Genomic DNA, 21,213 nt, shown 5'->3' with positions numbered 1-21,213 from the left:
TTCCATTATGAAACACCTCAAGCTTCGGAGAGACTGGATGGGCGAGGTCTGCTTGTCTTCCTTTGGTACCCGGAAGCGAGGGGTTGCCATCCTTATTCATAAACAATTGCCCTTCCACACTCATAAAGTTCTCCAGGATCAGGACGGCCGTTATGTTATAGTGTTGGGAGAATTATGGGGGCACAAATGGTTATTGTGTAATGTGTATGCTCCTAATGTGTATAACCATAAATTTTTTTCAGCTCTGCTGGCCAAGATAGCCATGTATCCTGATTACCAGCCTTTGGTGGGAGGGAACTTCAACATTACTGTAGATCCTGCCCTGGATTGTAGTCCGGCAAAGATAGGGGCAAGGGACCATGGAGCAAAGGGGGTAAATTTTTTGCTTAGCCAGTTGCAGTTATTGGACACTTGGAGGATTTTGCACCCCTTGGAACGCACCTACACCTTTTACTCCCACCTCCACAATGTATGTGCTCGATTGGATTATTTGTTGGTATCGCCCTCTCTGCTCCCCAGGTTGTCTGGGATAGATATTGAGGAGGTTCCCTTGTCGGATCACTCACCTGTTGTCATGGAATTTCAGTTTACGGTGGAACCGGGGGAACAACATTGGAAATTTCCGTGTTACCTTTATCGAGATCTCGAATTTCATAAATATCTTTGGGAACAGTGGCTGGAGTATAGTTCTCACAATAACACTGCAGATGTTCATCCGGTGACCTATTGGGAGGCTTCCAAGGCGGTTCTGCGGGGGTTTATTATTATCTCTCACGCAAACAGAAGTCCCTGGATGCTGAGTTATTGGCTTTGTCGAGGGAGCTTCGACAGTTGCAGGCGCGTCACTGTACTTCTTTTTCAGCAGATGATAAACTTCGCTTGCTGACGGTACGGCGCCAGATAGATACAATCTTGATGCAACGGGCCTCTCGTGATATCTATTTTCAACGGTATAAATTTTGCGCATGGGGGGGGTAAGACCGGGAGACTGTTGGCCAATTTAGTCCAGCCTTCACGCACCCGTCAGGTTATTCTGTCCATCCGGGACCAGAAAGGTACTTATTTCACTCAGGAGCGGCAGCTTCAACAGCAATTCGTTCACTTTTATGAATCTCTGTATGCTAACCGACCGTTCTCGGACGCTGATAGAGATGCTTTCTTTCAGGGGCTTACGCTTCCTAAGTTGACAGCAGACCAGCTGGAACGTTTGAATGTCCCTATTAGCCCCGGAGAGGTACAGCTCGGTATTAATAAGCTTAAGTTAACTAAGGCACCTGGACCAGATGGGTTTGGCTCTGAGTACTATAAGATCCTGTCGGATCAAGTCTCTCCTGACTTGGCGGGGGCGTTTAATGCGCTCTCTGGGAATCGGGGTTTGGGAACTCCTAATATGGCCCACATTGTGCTTTTGCCTAAGCCTGGCAAGGACTCGGCCCAGGTGGGTTCTTATCGGCCTATTTCCCTCCTTAATCAGGATGCTAAACTTTTTGCCGCGATCTTGGCGCATAGATTGAATGCATTTTTGCTGCTGTTGATCCATGAGGATCAGGCAGGATTTGTGCCGGGTCAATATGCGTCAATGAATCTGGTCTGAGCTTTGATGGCCCTTCACTCCAGGCGTGGCCTGGAGGGAGAATCGGCTATTGTAGGCTTGGACATGGAGAAGGCATTTGATAATATCTCTTTGCAATATCTCTTCTGGGTTCTGCGTCAGTTTGGCATAAAGGGTTCTATTCATCATTGGATCAGTAGCTTATACATACAACCGCAAGCCAGACTTTTAGTTAATGGTCAGTTTACTGAACCGTTTGCTTTGGGAAGGGGGACGCGACAGGGCTGCCCGTTGTCCCCGTTACTTTTCGTGTTAGCTATCGAACCACTGGCTGCAGGATTCGCGGCAATCCGACTTTCCAGGGCATTCGCATTGGGGACAAGGAAAGTCGCATTAATCTTTTTGCCAATGATATTCTCCTTTATCTTGAGCAACCCCGTCAGGATCTGGGGCGGGTCCTCGCTTTGGTTCGCTCCTTTGGCGATCTTTTTGGTCTGCGAGTTAACTGTGATAAATCTGAACTTCTTCCGTTACGGTCCACTAAGGTGGAGCCTTGACATGAGAGCGTAGAGATACACCGGTGAAGGGACCGATGCATTACCTTGGGGTGTATTTAAGCCCGGACCTCCAGCTTCTGTACCAGCATAATGTGACATGTCATTTGGAGGCGATTCAACATTTGTGTGATAAATGGAGAGATCTTCCACTGGGTGTTTGGGGTCGGGTGGCTTTGACTAAGATGGTACTTCTCCCCATGATTCTATATCCTTTGCAGGCTGTGCCTCTTTGGGTTACTGATAAAGAGGTGCGTCTGTTTCGTTTGATCATTTCCTCCTTCATTTGGCGTCATAAGCGGGCCCGGATTAGTTATGTCACTCTGGTTTTGGATAAATTTAGGGGTAGTTTGAACCTTCCTGATCTTCGATATTATAATGTCGCCGCTCTGTTTCGCTTTATTCATGAAGGATGGTCGGGTTGTTATAAGTTCTACCCCCAGGGTTGGGTAGACTCCTGGTGTGCCCCTCACTCGGTCTTGTCCCTTCTTCATGCTCCGATGTCTGCTATACCGGGGGGAGGGGCTAAGTTTGCGTATCTCCTACCCCTGCGGCGTGCATGGCGGTGGTGGCGGTGTCGGCAGGGGAAACTCCGGCAGCTTCCCTTTTGTTACAATTGTATGGCAATACTGACTTTCCCCCAGGAGTGGGCCACTCCTGGTTTCGGCAGTGGGAGCAGAGAGGGGGTAGAACTCTTCAGGTTTTCCTTACAGTGGGGGGGGGTCAATTTCCTACTTTTGCCCAACTGCAAGTTCACTGGCAACTGCCCCAGACTCATTTCTGGGCTTATCTTCAGGTCCAGCATTACTATTTATCTCTTGGTCATAAATGGGGGGATGCTTGGCTCTGTGGTCCCTTGGATGTTCAGTTTTTTCGGGTATCTCCTGCTTTTAATAAATTAGCTACCTGGTATCGGATTCTGAAGAATGCATCGAATATGGGATCTATTGACCGATTGGCTTCCCAGTGGCAATCAGAGCTTGGCACTCTCCTGGATCGTAAGGCATTCCTTGATCTTTTTGCCACTATGCACGCCTTGGGGGGTTCCACTTATTTTCGGGAAATGCAATTTAAAATTCTGCATTGGGCTTAGATTTCTCGGGCTCAGGGGGCTCGTATGGGCCTCTGGGAGGGAGCGGTTTGTACTAAATGTAATCGTTTCTTAGGTACCCTTACGCACCATTTTTTTGGAATGTCCCTCTTCCGACTTATGGCTGCGAGTTCTTCCATTTTTGGAGCGCATTCTTCAACGGGATGTGCCATGGTCTTATGTTTTCCTGCTCTTGGGAGATCAACGTGATTTGATTGAGGGAGGGCTTACGCTTCCCCAACGCAGGGTTCTTTACATGGCTGTCTTGGTGGTAAAAAAGCTCCTGTTGCAACATTGGGTGGCTGACTCAGTGGCCTCTTTTCCGCAGTGGCTTGCTCGATTTGCTGAGGTAGGGCGGTATGAGCTTCAAAGCGTCCCTAGGTCTGGGACTTTGGTTCTCCGCTGCTATCAAGCTTTGTGGAAACGGGCGTTAACTGTTTGTTCCAGCTTGGAGTCAGTGGACACAAAATCCCTACCTTGATTTTTCTTATTGGTGGGGCCGTTGCTCTTGCTCTCTCTCTTTGTTTTGCTCTTTCCCAGGGTGGCTGCACTTGTATGTGTGTGAGGGTGTGAGCGTTTGGGTGTTTGGATGTCTGGCGGTATGGTTGTGGAATGTTTGTTGTCTGCTTGTTGTGGTCTGAGGCCGAGTGCTTGGGATTTGTGTGGGTTTGCTTGGGGGGGTCTGGTATTTCAAAATGTCAATTGTGATAGGCATCCACCCATTGGGTTCTTGTACTGTGCACCGGTTGCTGTCATAGTTTTCTAGTGCTGTTTTTTCTGCCTGCTATGCTTTCTGCTTACTCTGATCCTGGTTGTATGTTCCCTTTGCAATTGTTAATAAAGACAAATTAAAAAAAAAAAAAAAAAAAGACACATTTAGGTGTTCGTATTTACGCCAGCCAGATGGAACAACATCCAGAGACCCTGCTGCTTCTGCACACAGACCCATTACACAGCAAAGCTACCAAAGGAACCTGGATCGTTCTTTCCCTCCACCTCCCCAGAGCCTTCACTTACAGACCAAGTGTCCGATCCTTATCTCTAAAGAGCCAGCACCCCAAACACTGACCCTAGAGAAGGTGCCTAGAGAAGGCATTTTTACCCCAGTGCCTCACATGAGTAGCTGCTTTTTCCAGTTTCTCTTTCCTCTGATCCAGGCTCACTCCTGATGTTCGGCTTTTGCCTTGGTTTGATATGGGATAAAATTTTAAGAGTGAAGGTCGGAGAACCTGTTCCTGGGGTAAGAAAATTGGTTCTTAAAATTTTTATACCTCATAAAAGTAACATAAACCCTCTTTACTCATCTTTATAGTCTAATTCCCACTCTAAATAGTGCAAAGTGTTTCCTAGTGCAACAGAAATATCAGTCATGACCAAGAGGTATTTATTTGACCCTCCTTTACTGCTAATTTAAATATTCAGCTCCTCCTTCTTTCACTCTTACTCTCTATAGCAGCGGTCTCCAACTCCAACCCTTTGCAGGGCCACATTTTGGATTTGTAGGTACTTGGAGGGTCTTAGAAAAAAATAATGTCTTATTAAAGAAATGACAATTTTGCATGAGGTAAAGCAATGTTACTAACTGTAACAGTTGTTATCCAGGGACAGCAGGCAGCTATTCTCACTAATGGGTGACGTGATCCAACGGAGCCCTGATGCGGACGCCTCACAAGCAGTCTTGCTTGAAGAAACTCGAAGTTTCGAGTCGCCCGCACCGCGCATGCGCGAGTGCCTTCCCGCCCAGCGTAGGGCGCGTCTCCTCAGTTCAGATAGCTAGCAGAGAAGCCAACCCAGGGGAGGTGGATGGGATGTGAGAATAGCTGCCTGCTGTCCCTGGACAACAACTGTTATGGTAAGTAACATTGCTTTATCCCAGGACAAGCAGGCAGGTATTCTCACTAATGGGTGACCTCCAAGCTAACCACAATGGAATGGTGGGAGAGTTGGCAACTTAGGAGAATAAATTTTGCAATACTGTTTGGCCAAACTGTCCATCCCGTCTGGAGAAAGCATCCAGACAATTATAGAAATTTGTTGAGCACCCTGAGATCCAAGATAGGGCGCGGATCGCCCGTCTTCTTCGGAACAAGGAAGTACCGGGAGTAAAAACCCTTGTTCTGTTGAGCCAAAGGAACCGGCTCGACAGCCCGGAGCTGCAACAAAGCCTGAGCTTCCTGAAGAAGAAGGGCGGTCTGGGTCAAGTTGGAAGGATACTCTCTTGGAGGATGTTCCGGAGGAACTTGATGGAACTGAAGAGAGTATCCCTCCTTGACAATGGAAAGGACCAGAGGTCGGTAGAAATAGTCGTCCATCGATGGTAAAAGTGATGGAGATGACCTCCTATCGGTGGAAAAACTGAAAACGGCAGAATGGCGGATGTTATGCTCTCCATGAGACAGTCAAAAAGGCCGAGGAGCCTTGGGGATAGCAGATGGCTGAGGCTTCTGTTGCTGCTTTTGGGTATGCTGCCTCTTAACAGGCTGACGGATGGCAGTAGCCTATTTAGGTGGGAAACGCCGCTGGTAGATCAATGATGGGCATGATGGACAAGGAGGAGCAGGCTTAGGCTTCGGACGAAGAATGGACTGGAAAGACTTCTCGTGGTCCGAAAGCTTCTTGGTCGCCGCCTCAATGGACTCATCGAAGAGGTCAGTACCAGGCAAGCCTGTCCTGGAGATTGGGGTCCATGTCGATGGTCCTGAGCCACGTCAGCCGGCGCATGGCCACCGAGCAAGCAGTAGCCCGAGCAGATAGCTCAAAGGCATCGTAGGAGGACTGCATCATCTGCAACCGGAGCTGGGATAATGAAGCCAGAACCTCCTGGTACTCAAACTGTGCTCAAGAGTCCAAATAGGGCATGAACTTCTGAAGGACAGAAAGGAAAAATTCAAAATAGGTGATGAAGTGGAAGTTGTAATTAAGAACTCTGGATGTCATCATGGAGTTCTGATAAATTCTCCTGCCAAACCTGTCCATGGTCTTGCCCTCCCTACCAGGTGGAACGGTGGCATACACCTAGGAGGGGTGAGACCGCTTCAATGAAGACTCCACCAAAAGGGATTGATGGGAGAGTTGGGCACTGTCAAACCCCTTATGGTGGACCGTGCGGTACCTGGCATCCAATTTGCCCGGCACAGCGGGGATGGAATAGGGTGTCTCAAGACAGCGAACAAAGGTCTGATCCAGCAGCTTATGAAGAGGAAGCTTGAGGGATTCAGCAGGTGGTTGAGGGAGATGCATAGTCTCCAGATACTCCTTTGAAAATTTGGAACCTGTGTCCAGTTGAATATCCAAATCAGCTGCCATCTGCCGAAGAAACGAGGAGAAAGACAGCTGGTCAGCCAAAGCAGGGCCTCGAGAAGGACTCAAGGATGACAAGGCCTCTGGATCCAATGAGGACCAATGTTCCTCAATTTAAAAGGCAGAAGAAGTGTTTCCTGCTTGCAGCGCACAACTGTGCCGACAAACCTCCCTGCCCCTTACCTTCGTGGACGGTGATTTCTAAATTGTCTTCCTATGAGCAGCTGGAGCGTTGAAGTTGCATGTGGCTGCCGGAAAGGTCATCTCTGATGCAACTTTGGGGTGATGAATGGCCTTGTCCCGTTAGTCACGGTAAACACAGTTTTTCCCCCAACGTTTTGGCGGGTTACCTGTGGCTAGCCGCAGGTAACAGCCACCGTGTCATTCTCTATTGCATACTTTAATCCCTGCTGGGTTAAATAGTGAGCTTAAATGGCAAGCCTTTCTGTAGCATTTTGAAAATCAGTTGCGATTGATTGCCACTAGGTGGCAGTACTGTGTAGAAAATAAAGTATTGACGTTTTTTACTATATGCTCTAGTTTCCGCGTGTTCCAGCTATTGGCCACGTCTTTACTTTTTCACCTCTTGAAATAATTTTTCTAAGTAATGAATTCTTTATGAACGCCACAATCAGGGTTTCTTTCATTCATTCATTTTTTTAGCTTACCTTAGTTTTTCTGTTTTTTGAATAAGTGCGTCTTTTGAGTTGATAGGAAGGGTAGACTTGGTTTTGACGTGTTGACGCTCAGCTCTTTAAAATCAGCTGGTATCGGCGTTTCTCCTGATAAGAGACTTGTGAAAGCGTCTGACTGAACATTTGAGCTGCTTTAAAGGTAACCAGCGTGTAGAAATGCCGTTTTTAACTAAATCATTTAGAATATAATTTTATCAAGTAAGAGTACTTATATTTTTTAGAAGTAACACGTTTTTCATTTCTTATTTAGTTTTAGAGTATTCCTTGCCGGCCAGTCCATTCAGTTGAGTGTGGCTGTATTCTAATGCTGTTTGGTTTTCTGAAGCAGGAGCACGAAACGTGGGCACGTTGAAACCAAGCTTTAAGTTAAGCAATTTTTGGATTTTCTAATATTTATTTGGTATGAATTTGGCACTATTTATTGCTTTAAAGTATGAAAGATTCAGCAATGGTTGGGTGGTGAGGTGGCAAAATAGGGGGGTTTTACCTTGTGAAAAAGACCCTCCATGTCTCTGAGCTGATCTTTACATATGTATAGCATGATTTAAACTTTATTTAGGCACATTTTCTGGGTGGCTGCAGAAAGTTGCTAGTCGGCTGACGCTTCTCTTCCTGCCCAGTGTGCGAGATCACGCCGGCGTCAGCTGACTTGCAACTGGAATCCGGAAGATACGTGAAGGCAGGAGTACCGGCATACGCAATGGCAGGCAGTTGCCCAGATTGCGAGATCGCAGGCCGCAAAATAGCAGCCGGTGGGCAGTGAGTTTGAGACCGCTGGTCTATAGGAAACCTGGGGGGGGGGGGGAAGGGGTTTATTCTTAAAAGTTAATTTTAAAGGTTTCTGAGGCTAAGGACAAGGTCCCTCACCTCCAAAAAACCCTTCCCTGACTTTTTGGTGTTTCATTTTTTGCCACCACGTGCCATTTTAGGCACTAAAAATCGCTATCACAGCAGCCATCTTGGATTTTCTGATTTGATTCTAAAAGCCTCTGCCTCAAAACCCCTCATTTTTTTATGAAAAAAGGCATAGATGGACCTCTCAGGTGGAGATCCTTTAGATTCATGCCAGATTTGCCGCAGAAGTCTGTCTGAGGGAGGTCATTGTTCCACATGCAGTGCGGCATTTGAGGGTGGCGGGAGTTTCGGAGCTTCACCCCTTCTCATGCTTCTGGGGGGATTGGAGCCTAAATGGAATGTTTCTTGGATCAGAAACTCCGGCTGGAGCCAGAAATAATAATAATAATTTTTTTATTTTTATACCTCAGTACCTCTCACTTCTATGTGGTTTACAGTAAAAGAAAGCTGGACAACACAGCAATAACACATCAGTAGCATTAAAATTCATACTTAATAATGTCAGACAAATTCATCAAAAAGATAAGTTTTAACATTTTTCCTAAAGTCTTGGTAGGAATAAGAAGCCAACTCAAATATACAGGTTCCACATACAACTGTGTCTATTTAAACAAGAGGAAAAGACCTCAGAAGCCTGCCCCATATAGAATATACAATTCACTTAATGGTTTTTCAGCAGGACAGGTTCTCTATCATTGGTCTCAAAAACCTCTTGTATCCAATTGACAAACGCATGCATTTGTGTGTTTAACACTCTAACATTCATTTCAATCGGCAATAAAGTGCACTTATCTCAATCTGTGATAAGAGCCCGACGGGACCCGTTTCACCAGGGTATTGGCTTCGTCGGGGGACTTTTTTTGAAAACTAAAAAGCAAAAAAAGACAAATGCCAAAAATGTATTATAACATTTAAATGCGTTTAAACTACACCTCGAGTCTGTGCAGAGAGTAAATCCTGGAGCAGAAACGAGGCAACTTGTGGTTGAGGGGGGACGCAAACAGATCTATCTGCGGGGTCCCCCACCGAGCAAACACCTGACGCAGAGTCGAGGAATGGAATGTCCATTTGTGAGGTTGCAGAAGGCGGCTCAATTTGTCTGCCAGACAGTTCTGTTGGCCCTGGATGTAGACCGTTCTGAGAAAGATGTTGTGATGTATCGCCCAATCCCAAATCTTCAAAGCTTCCTGGCAAAGAGACAGGGATCCTGTATACCCCTTTTTGTTGACATAATACATGGCCACCTGGTTGTCCGTCCGAACCAGGAACCTGTGGTCTTGAAGCAGATGACGAATGGCTTTCAGAGCGTTGGAAATGGCTCAAAGCTCCAGTAGATTTATGTGACTGCAATGATCCGTGCTGGACCAATGGCCTTGGGTACGGAGACCGTCGAGGTGAGCCCTCCATGTGTACGCAGAAGAGTGTATCGTGAGGACCTTCTGCGGAGGGGGTGCATGAAACAGAAAACCTCTGGAATGATTGGAAGGGAGCATCCACCAGCAGAGAGACTGTCTCAACGAAGGAGTTACAGCAATGAGTTGAGAGACGGGATCCCGGTCCTGCCGCCACTGCGATGCCAGGGTCCACTGAGGAACTCGGAGATGAAGTCAGGCAAAAGGAGTCACATGAACCGTAAAGGCTATGTGACCCAACAGGACCATCATGTGCCTGGTTGAAACAGTCAACAGAAGCGAAACCTTCTGGCAAAGGCGAACGAGGACATCCTGATGAGTTCGAGTTAGGAAGGAGCGGTGGCTTAGCGTGTCCAGCACCGCTTCTATAAATTGAAGAGACTGAGAGGGACACAACTGGGACTTGGGGACGTTGACCTCGAAGCCCAGACTTTGAAGGGTTGGGTCGCTGCAATAACCTCCGGTCGAGACAGCGCTTTGATGAGCCAGTCGTCGAGGTATGGAAACACCTGAAGACCCTGCGTCCACAGGGCCGCTGCCACCACGAGGCACTTCATAAAGACCCTCGGGGATGATGCGAGTCCGAAAGGAAGAACTCGGTATTGCAGGTGGAGATTTCCCACCCGAAATCTCAGAAATCTGCGAGAGGCTGGATGAATCGGGATGTGAGTGTAAGCCTCTTTGAGATCTAGCGAGCATAACCAATCCCCCTCGTCCATCAGGGGGTACAATGTGGGAAGGGAGAGCATGCAAAACTTTTCTTTGACAAGAAACTTGTTCAGTGCCCTGAGATCCAGAATAGGACGCAGGTCCCTGGTCTTCTTGGGGACTAGAAAAAACCGGGAGTAAAACCCTGTGTCCAGTTGGCAAAAAGGGACTTCCTTGACTGCTCGGAGGCGAAGAAGAGCCTGAGCCTCCTGAAGAAGAAGGGGAAGTTGCGACCTGTTGGAAGGACACTCTCTTGGAGGCAGGTCTGGGGGTACTTGCAGAAAACGAAGTGAGTACCCTTCCCGGATGATGGTGAGAACCCATAGGTCCGATGTAATCATCTCCCATTGAGGACAAAAAAGACTGAGATGACCTCCTATGGACAGGAGAGAAGGTTGATGGACGTAAGGAGGTGGCATGCTCAGACCAAGATTGTCAAAAGGACGGCGCTGGTTTAGCCGCCGCAGGGGTCTGAGGCTTTTGGGGGCCCCTCTGCTGCTGCTGACGTCTGGGCGGTGGACGGGAAACACCGGTGTGGACTTCTAGGGACAGCGCCGAGGAGGCAGCTTGTACAACTTAGGAGGAGGAGCCTTCGCCTTAGGCCTTACCAGGGAGGCGAAGGACCTTTCATGCTACGAGAGACGTTTGGTAGCCGCCTCAATGGAGTCATCAAACAGCTCATTGCCCAAGCAAGGAAGATTCACCGGACGATCTTGCAAGTTGGGGTCCATGTCCAATATGCGCAGCCAGGCCAAGCAATGCATAGCTACCGCAAAGGCCGTAACTCTCGATGACAATTCAAATGCATCATACGTGGCCTGGAGCATAAAGAAACGAATCTGATAAAGCGTCTCTTAAAGCTGGCGGAACTCAGGCAGGCAGTGAGCCGCCAAATCAGCCTGGAAAGAAGGCATGGTCTTAATGCAGTGCTTGAAGTAGGATGTAAAGTTTAAGTTATAATTGAGGACCCTGTTTGTCATCATCGAGTTCTGGTATAGACGACGGCCAAACTTGTCCATGGTACTTCCCTCCCTGCCTGAGGGGACAGCAGCATAGACCTTGGATGGGTGAGACTTCTTTAAAGAAGATTCCACAACCAAAGACTGATGTGACAGCTGCGCCTTCTCAAACCCCTTGCATGGGACCGTCCAATAGCGAGAATCCATCTTGTACAGTATAGCAGGAATGGCATAAGGGGTCTCCAAATTCCTGAAGAAAGTCTGCTTCAAGACTGGGTTCAGCGGGAGGTACAGAGATTCCCTGGGCGGATGAGGAAGCTCCATCTCTGCCAAATATTCCAGGGTATATCTGGATTCAGACTGGAGATCCAGCTGAAGAGCCTTACCCATGTCAAAGACGAACCTGATGAAAAAGGAAGCCTTGGAAGAGGAAGGCCCCTCCGGAGGCGATGATGATCTGGAACTTGGGGCAGCCCAAAAGGAGGGAGAAGCCTTCCTCGAATACTCAGCAGGCATATCAGTGTCCAATAACAGGGTCACCGAGGAGGCTATGCTAAAAGACAGCGGAGGCGAGAATGCTTACGCTTAAGCTGCCTTGAAGGAGAAGACCCCAGAGTCTGAGGGACGGAAAACTGCGGGGCAAACCTCGGAGAGCCCTGAGAGGAAGGAACCCTCCGGAACGGCCTCGAGGAGGGGGTCCTCGACTTGCCTCGACTCAGAGACCGAGGAGGCATGGGAGACCGCCGAGGTCGAGACCCAAGCCCCAAGAGCACAGGGACATCGACAGGCCTCAAGGTCCGAGGCACTGGGGACCGACCCCTCTGAGGAGGGGAGTCTTTCGGGCGCTTGGAAGGTAGGTGCCTCGAGGACGAGGCACACTTCAAATGGTGCTTCGATTGAGGCTTGGCGGCTGGCAACTCAGGCCTCGAAGTATGTGAAGAAGAGTCACTCAAGGACAAGCATCGAGACCGGCGAGGCTTGTCCCAAGGGGCCTTGGCAGAATGCTCAGGCTGGCTCGCAGGAAGCAGGGTCGAGGCAGGGGCAAGCTGGGCCAAGATGGAGGAGATTTGCGTGGTAAAGAAGGTCTTAAGCATATCATCAAACATAGGCACCGAGACCAATGGATCTGGTCGGGCAGGTGCAGCTGTGCGCCCCAATGAGGGCGACCTCGAGAAAGAGTATTCGCGTTGTTTGGAGGCATGCTTGGAGGGAGGTCTTTTAGAGGCTGGCAGGACTGCGCTCACTGCCTGGGTCACCAGAGACACCGTGGAAGGCTTCTTCGGTAGGGAACCTGAAGGAGGAAGAGGAGACTTACCCGAGGCCGAGGCTTTAACATGTGTAGCAGACGGGGCCTTCGAGGCCAAGGGTGACTTGATCGAGGTCGAGGCAGAGGTCGTTACCGGGGCCGAGGCAGAGGTCTTGTCCCTGGCTGCTCCATAGCACGGAAGAGCTTGAGGATCCAGGCACGCCGCCTACGAAGGGCCCACTGTTGGAGAGTGGCACAACGCGGGCAGTTCTCGGTCTGGTGGTCGGAGCCCAGGCTATGTATGCACCAACGATGGGGGTCGGTAACTGAAATCACCCGACCACACTGAGTGCACTTTTTAAACCCGGTAACAGGCCGGAACATAAGGAAAAAGGCCAAGCAGCCTGAAGGAAACCCAGGGTCCCCTGGGCCGAACAAACGAAAAATAAAACTTTTTTTTTTTTTAAATGTGTCGCACAACGACTCACACGCACAAAACAATAAAGCAAGCTGCGGTGCAAGAAGGCACTTAGATCGATGCAGAACTGAGAGACAGGGCTTTCTGGCTCCGCAGAAAACTAAGAACTGAGGCCATGCTGAGGAGATGCGCACCCTAACTCAGGCAGCCAGGCACTCACGCATGTGCAGTGCAGCACTAGCAAACTTTGAAGATCTTCAATCAAGTTTGCTTGAAAAAGCTGTCCGCGATGGGGCTCCGTGGATGACGTCACCCACATGTAGAGAATATGCTGCCTGCTTGTCCTGGGATAATGAGTCATATCAAAGAGGCTCATTCACACCACACTCCCTTTCTCTGCATTCATTCACCCCTTCCATTCCCACCCTCAAGCCAAAATCGCACACTCTCTCCACTACTCACACTTAGACAGCTAAACACACAAACACATAGCGAGCCGCAACTTCTCAGTCAGCTGGGCAGCTCAACCCCTACAAGGCACTTAGCTATAAACAAGTGTTGAACCGCAAAATAATATACAACAGTGCTAAAACTATAAAACACAGCAATGCCATTGTGAACATATCCTTCCCTAGTAAGGATAAGTATCAGATAAACAAAAGCAAAGAGGCACAGAGCAGTTCAAGTATCCAATGTTGAAGGTGGCTAGTCTCATCAGAGACCCGGTGGTCCTGACCACCAGTCTCAGCACTCATGACAGGCGAGCTCCGCTCTTGCTGTTCCACTGGCAGCCAACATCCCATGTCTTTCAGGGCCATCCAGGCATCCGCCACAGTATCCACTTTACGATGTTTCCCATTAATAGTGAATAGCAGCCCAAATGGAAAAAGCCATCTGTAGCGGTAGCCCTCTGCTCACAAGCAATTGGGTAACCTCCCAAAAGGATCGTCTTTTTTGCAGTGTAGTAGTAGCCAAGTCTTGATAAACCCCGACCACTATCCCCTGCCAGGTAAAGGTGGGACGATGACGTGCCGCCTGAAGAATCTTTTCTTTCACCAAAAAGTCTCCAAAGCAGGCAACTATATCACGGTTACCTGTCCCATGAGATTGGCCCAAATGTCTATGTGCTCGATGCAGGGCAATATGGGACTGATCCACCTGATCCTCCTCCCCAAACAAGTGTCTACAAAATTCCAGCACCACTTCACTTGCATCTTTATAGTGTTCAGTTTCAGGGATACCCTTGAAACGCAAGTTATTGCATCTTGATCTGTTCTCCAAATCTTCAACTTGCCGGCGCAGTTCATCAAGCTGTGTCACCGCCGTTTCCAGCACTACTGAGGTCTCCTGCAAAGATGTCTTCATGTGGTCCAACCGACCCTCAGAGGCCGAAACTCTGCCTCCCAGATCACCCACCTCCGCCCGAATCTCCGCCAGGGCTGCCTTAACAGCTGAGCGCAGTCCCACCATTTCGGCCTTAAGGTCCCAGAACCAGTTCAATGGTCCCCTCCGCTAGCGGCTCACCCTCCAAAGAAGTAGCCTTAGAGGAGCCAGCCTGCGAGGCAGCGAGCGGCTGCGCCATCTTGAGTAGAGTCGCCGGGGAGCTATTCACATGTGACTGTGGTTTCACACTTGTAGTGCCCGGGAATTGGAACTTTTCCAACTTTTTCTTACTCGCCATGCACTCAGCGAATTTACTCTCCAAGGGAAGACTCGCACCCTGCAGCAGAAAGTAGTTATAAAACTGTAAAGCTCGAGCCGCAACGGAGCTCAAAAATTAAGCAGCCATACTTCCAGATGACGTCACTTCCTCCTCCCTCCCTGTCTGTCTTTCTGTCTCCCCGTTCTGCCTCCCTGTCTTTCTGTCTCCCCAAGCCACAGACGGGGCTGTTGTTTGGGAACAAGCCCCCAAGCCACCCCTCCTATGGACACCCTTTTTTGCCTAAATAATAGCAAAGCAGTTTTGTTTTACTGTTGAGGCTTTTTCTCCATAGAATTGTGATTCCCATAGTCACTAATAGGGACCTTCCATTAGACATATACTAGAAGTATTTGCATTTAAAATTTTGCAACTGGGTTCAGATTTTTTCTCACCCTTATTTGGTGCTATTTATCAATAGGAAAAATATTTGTGCCACTTCAGCTTCTGATCTCTAACCCATGTGTCCTGAGGTAACAGAATATCAGCTTCTAACCTTTTTTTCTTTAAATATACTTATCTTGTGATTAGATTTTAAACCATTTGCCTTCCAGGATCTTTACATAGGTCTCCCCTACCCCCTTCTCTACCACCCCTCCTATTCATCCCAAGACATAGCTTCTACCCATTTTGGCTCCAATCTCAAAATGGCTGCCAGGACCTCTACTATTACTACTATTTATCATTTCTATAGCGTTGAAAGGCACATGCAGCAATATACATTTGATATGTTGTAGATGGGCCCTGCTCTGAAGAGCTTACAATCTAATTTGGACAAAAATGGATTGGATAATTTCTTGCAGAGAGAGTGATAGGATGAACATAGGTAATTTTACAGTGAGTGGGAATTAGGAGGTGAAAACAGCCTAAAAAAAGGTGGGCTTTTAGCTTGGATTTAAATACTGCTAGAGATAGAGCCTGATGTAATGACTCAAGCAGTCTGTTCCATGCATATGGCACAGCAAGATAGATGGGACGGAGTCTGGAATTGGCAGTGGAGGAGAAGAGTATGAATAGGAGGAATTTGCCCACTGAACGGAGTTGGCAGGGCAGAGCATAGGGAGACATTGAGGAGAGATATTGAGGGGCTGCAGAGTTATAGGTCAGTAGGAGGGGCTTGTAGGTCAATAAGAGGAGTTTGAATTGTGTTCAGAAATGGATGTAGGGGATTGTAGGTCAGTAAGAGGAGATTGAATTAAATTCAGGAACAGATGTAGGGGCTGCAGACTTGTAGGTCAGAAAGAGGAGTTTGAATTGTATTCAGAAACGGATGGGGAGCCATTGAAGTGACTTGAGGAGAGGAGTAATGTGAGTATGGCTGTTTTCATGTAATTTAATTAGTGAAGCAGAATTTTGCATGGTTTGGAGGGGAGAGAAATGGGTGAGTGGAAGACCTGATAAACAAGTTCCAGTTAGCGAGAGGTGATGAGAGAGTGTGGATAAGGGTTCAGAAAGGAGAGGTCAGATTTTGATAATATAGAAGCAGCGACAGGCTTTAGCAGTTTGTTGGATCTGAGCGGAGGAGAGGAGTCAAAGACGGCCCTGAGATTGCAAGTTGACGAGACAGAGAAGAGGAGACTGTTGTCCACAGAAATAAATAACAGGGGGAAGAGGAAGTGGGTTTAAGAAGGAAGATTCAGTTTGATCTTATCCGTATTCAGTTTTAGATCGCAGTGAGGTATCCAGGCATCAGTGTAGATAGGCAGGCTGAGACTAGGATCTGGATTCCTGTAGAAATATCTGGTGTGGAGAGATAGATCTAGATCTGGGAATCATCCCAGTGATAATTCTCATCTCCTTTGTAACATCATACCATTCCTATTCACTGGAAGTAAATTTATCTCTTACCCAGAGAGATCAGCATCTGATAATTCTCCTTCATCACCTCCCTGTAGAGCTTCTTCTGATCTTCATCTAAATACGCCCACTCCTCCTGGGTGAAAGAGATAGTGATGTCCTCAAATGTCACCGGTTTCTAAAATATAAACCAGAATCACACTCAGCATCTTCTGCAGCACCTCTATAAAGAAACTTCACAGGGTTGGTGCTCATTGGGGAGAAGGAAAATGTACATAATTTGCAATGACATAACACACTATCCCACAACAGAGTTATATTTCAGGAGACCTTCCAGTCCTGGAGCTCATGAGGCAGAGGGAAATGTTTTTGGTGTATAAAATTCACAACTACATAATCCCCAGAGCACTTCTCAACGCTGGGCTCAGCAGGATAGAGGGAAAGATTTCTGTGTGTATATAATTTGCAGACACATAATTCACAGTCCCAGAGCAGGACTATAGCAAAAGGAAGCAGTCACATCCCACAATCTCCCCTTGTGAGACTCTGATCTCTCTCCTTCCCCTCAGGAGGGTCCCAAAGTGTCTTTCCTCAGTCCAGGTCTGCTCAGGGTCCTGACTCTGCACTATCCCAGGTCAGAAAGCTGCAGCAGTGTTGTAACAAGAAGGAAGAAGCTGGGGGACTCTCCTACCTGGGCAGAAGCTCCCTCGGGCATTTTCCTCTCTTGTTTTGTACTTTCCAGGATTAGAAATGAATCTGGGGCTCTTTCTCCGGCTGAGGGTTTCTCTCCTGTCGTGTGGCAGAAGGAACAAAGAGACAGGAAGTGAGATTTGGAGCTCTAAGGCTCGTTTCCTGTTGGGCACAGGCTGATGACATCACAAAGGGGAGGCGGTGCTTCACAATGATTGAGAGACGCAGACTTGTCTTCTCGGTTCTGCTCCTTTCAGTGCTGATTGGTCAGAAAATTGATCCACTAGCACTGAGAGGGAGAGGAGGAGGAGGAGTTTCAGCTCCTACTGGCACTCATTGGTCAGAATGATCCTGGCGCGGGGAGAGAGGGAGGGAAGGAGGAGCAAGGTTGGAGACAGGCAGACCTTGCCCCCCCCTCCCTCCATGTTTTATTGGGGTTTTTTTTATTAGAATTTCCAATAAATGTTTACAACAGAAACATAATAGGATATGGAAGTCCAAAAGACAAAACCAATTTAACATAAAGTCACAAAGTAGGAAATTCCATCTAGCCCTCATAAAGTGGAGAGGAGTGCTATTATACAAAAAGGACAGAAATCCAGAAAAACACAGGAAAGAATTCTCTCCTTAACTCTTTAAGCATCTATTTCAATTATTGCTCCTCAAATGAAATCAGTTATCTCTCATCTAAAAATAAAGATCCCCTATTTTTGATCAAGAAACTGTGTTAACTGAACAGGATCCCCCAAAAAATATAATCCTTACTTAAGTTTCCAAGCATTTACAGGGAATCTTCAGGAAAAATGTGGCTGCAATCTCCACAACTTCAGGTTTTAAGGCTAAAAAGCCCTTCCTTCTAAGCCGGGTTGATCTTGCCACATCAGAGAACATTTGCTCCACAGAGTAAAGTATTCTTATTTTTTAAATAAAGGTTCATCACCATTGCCTTATCACTCTCACTCAAAAAGGTTACAAGTAAAGTAGCCCTGGCCTAGACTGTTTTGTATCCTGAGAGTCTTCAAGAAAGTCAGTCAGGTCTATGTTAACAGACTCTAACTGGTCCACTCCTTGTTGCCTTCATACTTTTTCTATAACAGGTATATAATAAAGAGTAGAGATAGGCACTGTATCTGAATTCTGAATACCCCAAATCTCCCTGCGATATTTTCAAAAAAGGATCTCTGGGGAGATTAAATGAGTTTTAGGAAAATTTATCATCCTTAGGTTTCTTGACCTAGTAGCAGTCTCCATCGATTCAAGTTTTAAATTAATAGTATGGGAGTCTTTCAATGCGGACATGGAGAACGAATGTAGGTTTGAAACCTTTTTATCCATTGTTGTCATAGCTATTCTGGTTGGGTTTTTGATGTTGATGTTTAGCTTTTACCCGGGTGTTGGGGGGGTTAGTTCTTATGGTTAGGCCTGCTAAATTGAGCCCGATGTACTTTGGGTCTTGATGTGTTGTTTGTAATGAGTAGTTGGATACTGTTTGTTTTTTGGCCGGGCTACATCTTATTGATGATGTGAACTGTTTGGCTTTCTAAATAATTACAAAAAAATAATTTTATTTTTTTTTATCGGTATAACTCTTCATCAGCATCCCAATTCTCAACTCTGACCACTTTAAAGGATGCCAGTTCACTTTAGCGATTGTTCTATACTAGTGGAAGGCAATTCTGGTTCTCAAAAGTCCCAGCCAGGTCAGGTTTTCAGGATATCCACAATAAAAATGCATGAGATAGATTTGCATTTCAAGGATGCAGTGCATGAAAATCCATCTCATACATATTAATTGTGGATATCCTGAAAACCTGACCTACCTGTGGCTCTCGAGGACCGGAGTTCCCTTCCCCTGTGAGGCGGTTCTCTCTCTATGAGACCCATGTCGGAGATTTAGAGGATATATGCAGGGATCAGAGCTCAGGCAGAAAGCCACTGCTCAGCTCAGCGTCATCACATGAACCCCTAGTGCATTGCTGTTTAAAATGATAAAAGTTGTGACTGCTAGCTTAAATTTTATTCTGGATAAAATGGGCAGCCAATGTAGTTTTTGTACTAGGGTTGTATGTGTTCTTATTTCCACAGACCAAATATCAGTCTAACTGCAGTTTGTCTACTGATCAGACACCTACCATTGGCAACCTCCTTCCATCATGTGCCAGCCGCTCAAGCATCTTACTGTTATTGCAACAAATTCATCCATCATTGCTGGCATCAATGAACAGTTCCAGCATTTAATAAACACTTATTTTCCTGATATACAAGAAATGTCTTGCAATACAAGTAGAAACTGAATGAAGTCGGAGACCTCAAATTAGTGTTCAAAATAAATAATCCTCAGGTTCAAAAGATAAATACATCAGATTCAGTGCTGCTAATGGTTATATCTTAATGGTTGACAGCTCTCTTTTCTCCATGAAGTATGAGAGAATTTGAATCTTGAAGTAAAAGGCTGCTTTGTTTACCTCATTGGAATAACTACAAGACGGCATTGTATCTTCCAAAACAGACAATATTCGTTTATTGTTAGTATAAAAACTTACAGTATTACAGCAGCAGAGACATATCAGAAAAATATATTGTCAGTTCAGAATATGCAATGGAGAGAAGAACTTGCACCCATATGCTTAGCAGGGGGCTAGCAGATCCCCGTAGCATAAGTAAGTGAATCTCTCTGGCTTTACCTAGAATGCACGTGTTTTTTATACAGAGAAATTCTTCCTTTGTTCCAAAAAGTACATTCTGGTTATGTAATTCCCTATTGGTACATAAAATAATGTAAATCTAACTCCTTCTCTCAGTCCACGCCTCTCTCACCTCCACCCCCCCTCCCCAGTAGGGGGGGGGGGGCCTTGCAGAAACAGAGAACTCTTGGTGAACTTTCTTTCTCCAGTGCTGAGATATGTAGATGCTAATTAGTGGGTTTACAATTCTGTGCATCTTCGGGATGGTGTCCTTGTATGCTGAAAGTTGGCAAAGGTGACCTTTCGACAATCCAGCTGCTTGGTTCTCATAACTTGGTTCAGAGACAGGGAGCAAATGTTTTGGTACCAATTTCTCTCATCTCGCTACACCCACATCGTCCTGCAGGGATCCTTGCTCATTATAAAAGTTTTATGGCTTTCCAGGGTGCCTGGCATATGAAGTCATACAGCACTGATAACAGTTCAGCAGAACCTTGGAGAAATATCCTCCCAGCAGGGAATGGAGACAAAAACGTTAGCATTGCAAAGGCTGCAGGTGTTTACAGACAGCAAGGTACAGGCTGGGCCTGGCTATGGGAAAATATAGGTCTGTAGTGTCCAGCATACACAAGTGAAAATATAGGTCTGTAGTGTCCAGCATACACAAGTGAGGCCAGTATGTCCAGTTGAATCACCTGTATGTCCAGGTTATCCATGTCAATCTTAAATTAATTAAAAATATAAATTATTATACAAAGAATTGAAAACATTAAAATTAATAAAATATTGATTTCAAACAGAGGTTTTGACCTATGATAATACCCCAAACCCTAAATTGGTGTCTTATATTGACTGGACTCCGAGGGTTCTTTGAGGTCTTTTCTCCTCTGTTTAGATATCATAGTGCACCATAGAGTGTTATAGTGTTCTATATTATTTGTTTATCTTGAAATACAAGTAAACACAGTATACACACATCACAACTGAGCCAATGCTTCTCTCTCTGACGTTGCAGGAGTGTAGTGACTGTTCTAAATAAGCGATGTTTTGCACGAATACCTCCCTCTCTCCTACCCCTGATCCTACCTTACCCTCTCTTAGAAACGACCTCTGATCTAACTTTGTAATCCTCACTCCACAACTCTTTTTGTAATCCGCTTTGAACCGAAAGGTAATGGCGGAATAGAAATCTGTAATGTAATGTAATGTAATACAAGTACATATAGTATTTTGTATAAAAGATTTTGGGTTGTGGAACGAATCATCTGAGTTTCCAATACTTCTTATGGGGAAATTTGCTTTGATATATGAGTGTTTTGGATTACAACATGCTTCTGGAATGAATTATGCTCGCAAGCCAAAATTTTACTATATTTTATTTGGGTTTTATTACCACTCATTAATTTATCCTTATTTGCATAATGTCACCTCCTCAGGATATTTATTATATGACACTCTACCCTATTACAATTATATGTATTAGTAATATATTTTTCTTTATAGTTTCTTTTTTTATTTAACCACACCTGATTAGATGTATTATATGTAAACGTT

General features: G+C 46.3%; 1 protein-coding gene across 1 annotated transcript in view; it reads right to left on the bottom strand.

Annotated features, from left to right (window-relative positions):
- Window positions 1-17,162, bottom strand: part of LOC117354959 (zinc finger protein 729-like) — a 31,417-nt gene extending 14,255 nt beyond the window's left edge. The window contains exons 1-3 of the mRNA XM_033932917.1: window positions 16,977-17,162; window positions 16,337-16,463; window positions 4,312-4,431 (exon numbers count right to left, since the gene is read on the bottom strand). Coding sequence (XP_033788808.1) covers window positions 4,312-4,431; window positions 16,337-16,463; window positions 16,977-17,000 — 271 coding nt within the window. The 5' untranslated portion in view covers window positions 17,001-17,162. The remainder of the gene's footprint in view (window positions 1-4,311; window positions 4,432-16,336; window positions 16,464-16,976) is intronic.
- Window positions 17,163-21,213: the final 4,051 nt, after the last annotated feature.

Source organism: Geotrypetes seraphini, chromosome 2 (assembly GCF_902459505.1).
Source record: "Geotrypetes seraphini chromosome 2, aGeoSer1.1, whole genome shotgun sequence".
Classification (NCBI taxonomy): domain Eukaryota; kingdom Metazoa; phylum Chordata; class Amphibia; order Gymnophiona; family Dermophiidae; genus Geotrypetes; species Geotrypetes seraphini.
The sequence above is the reverse complement of the archived record's forward strand: the minus strand, read 5'-3'. Positions and strand labels throughout refer to the sequence as shown.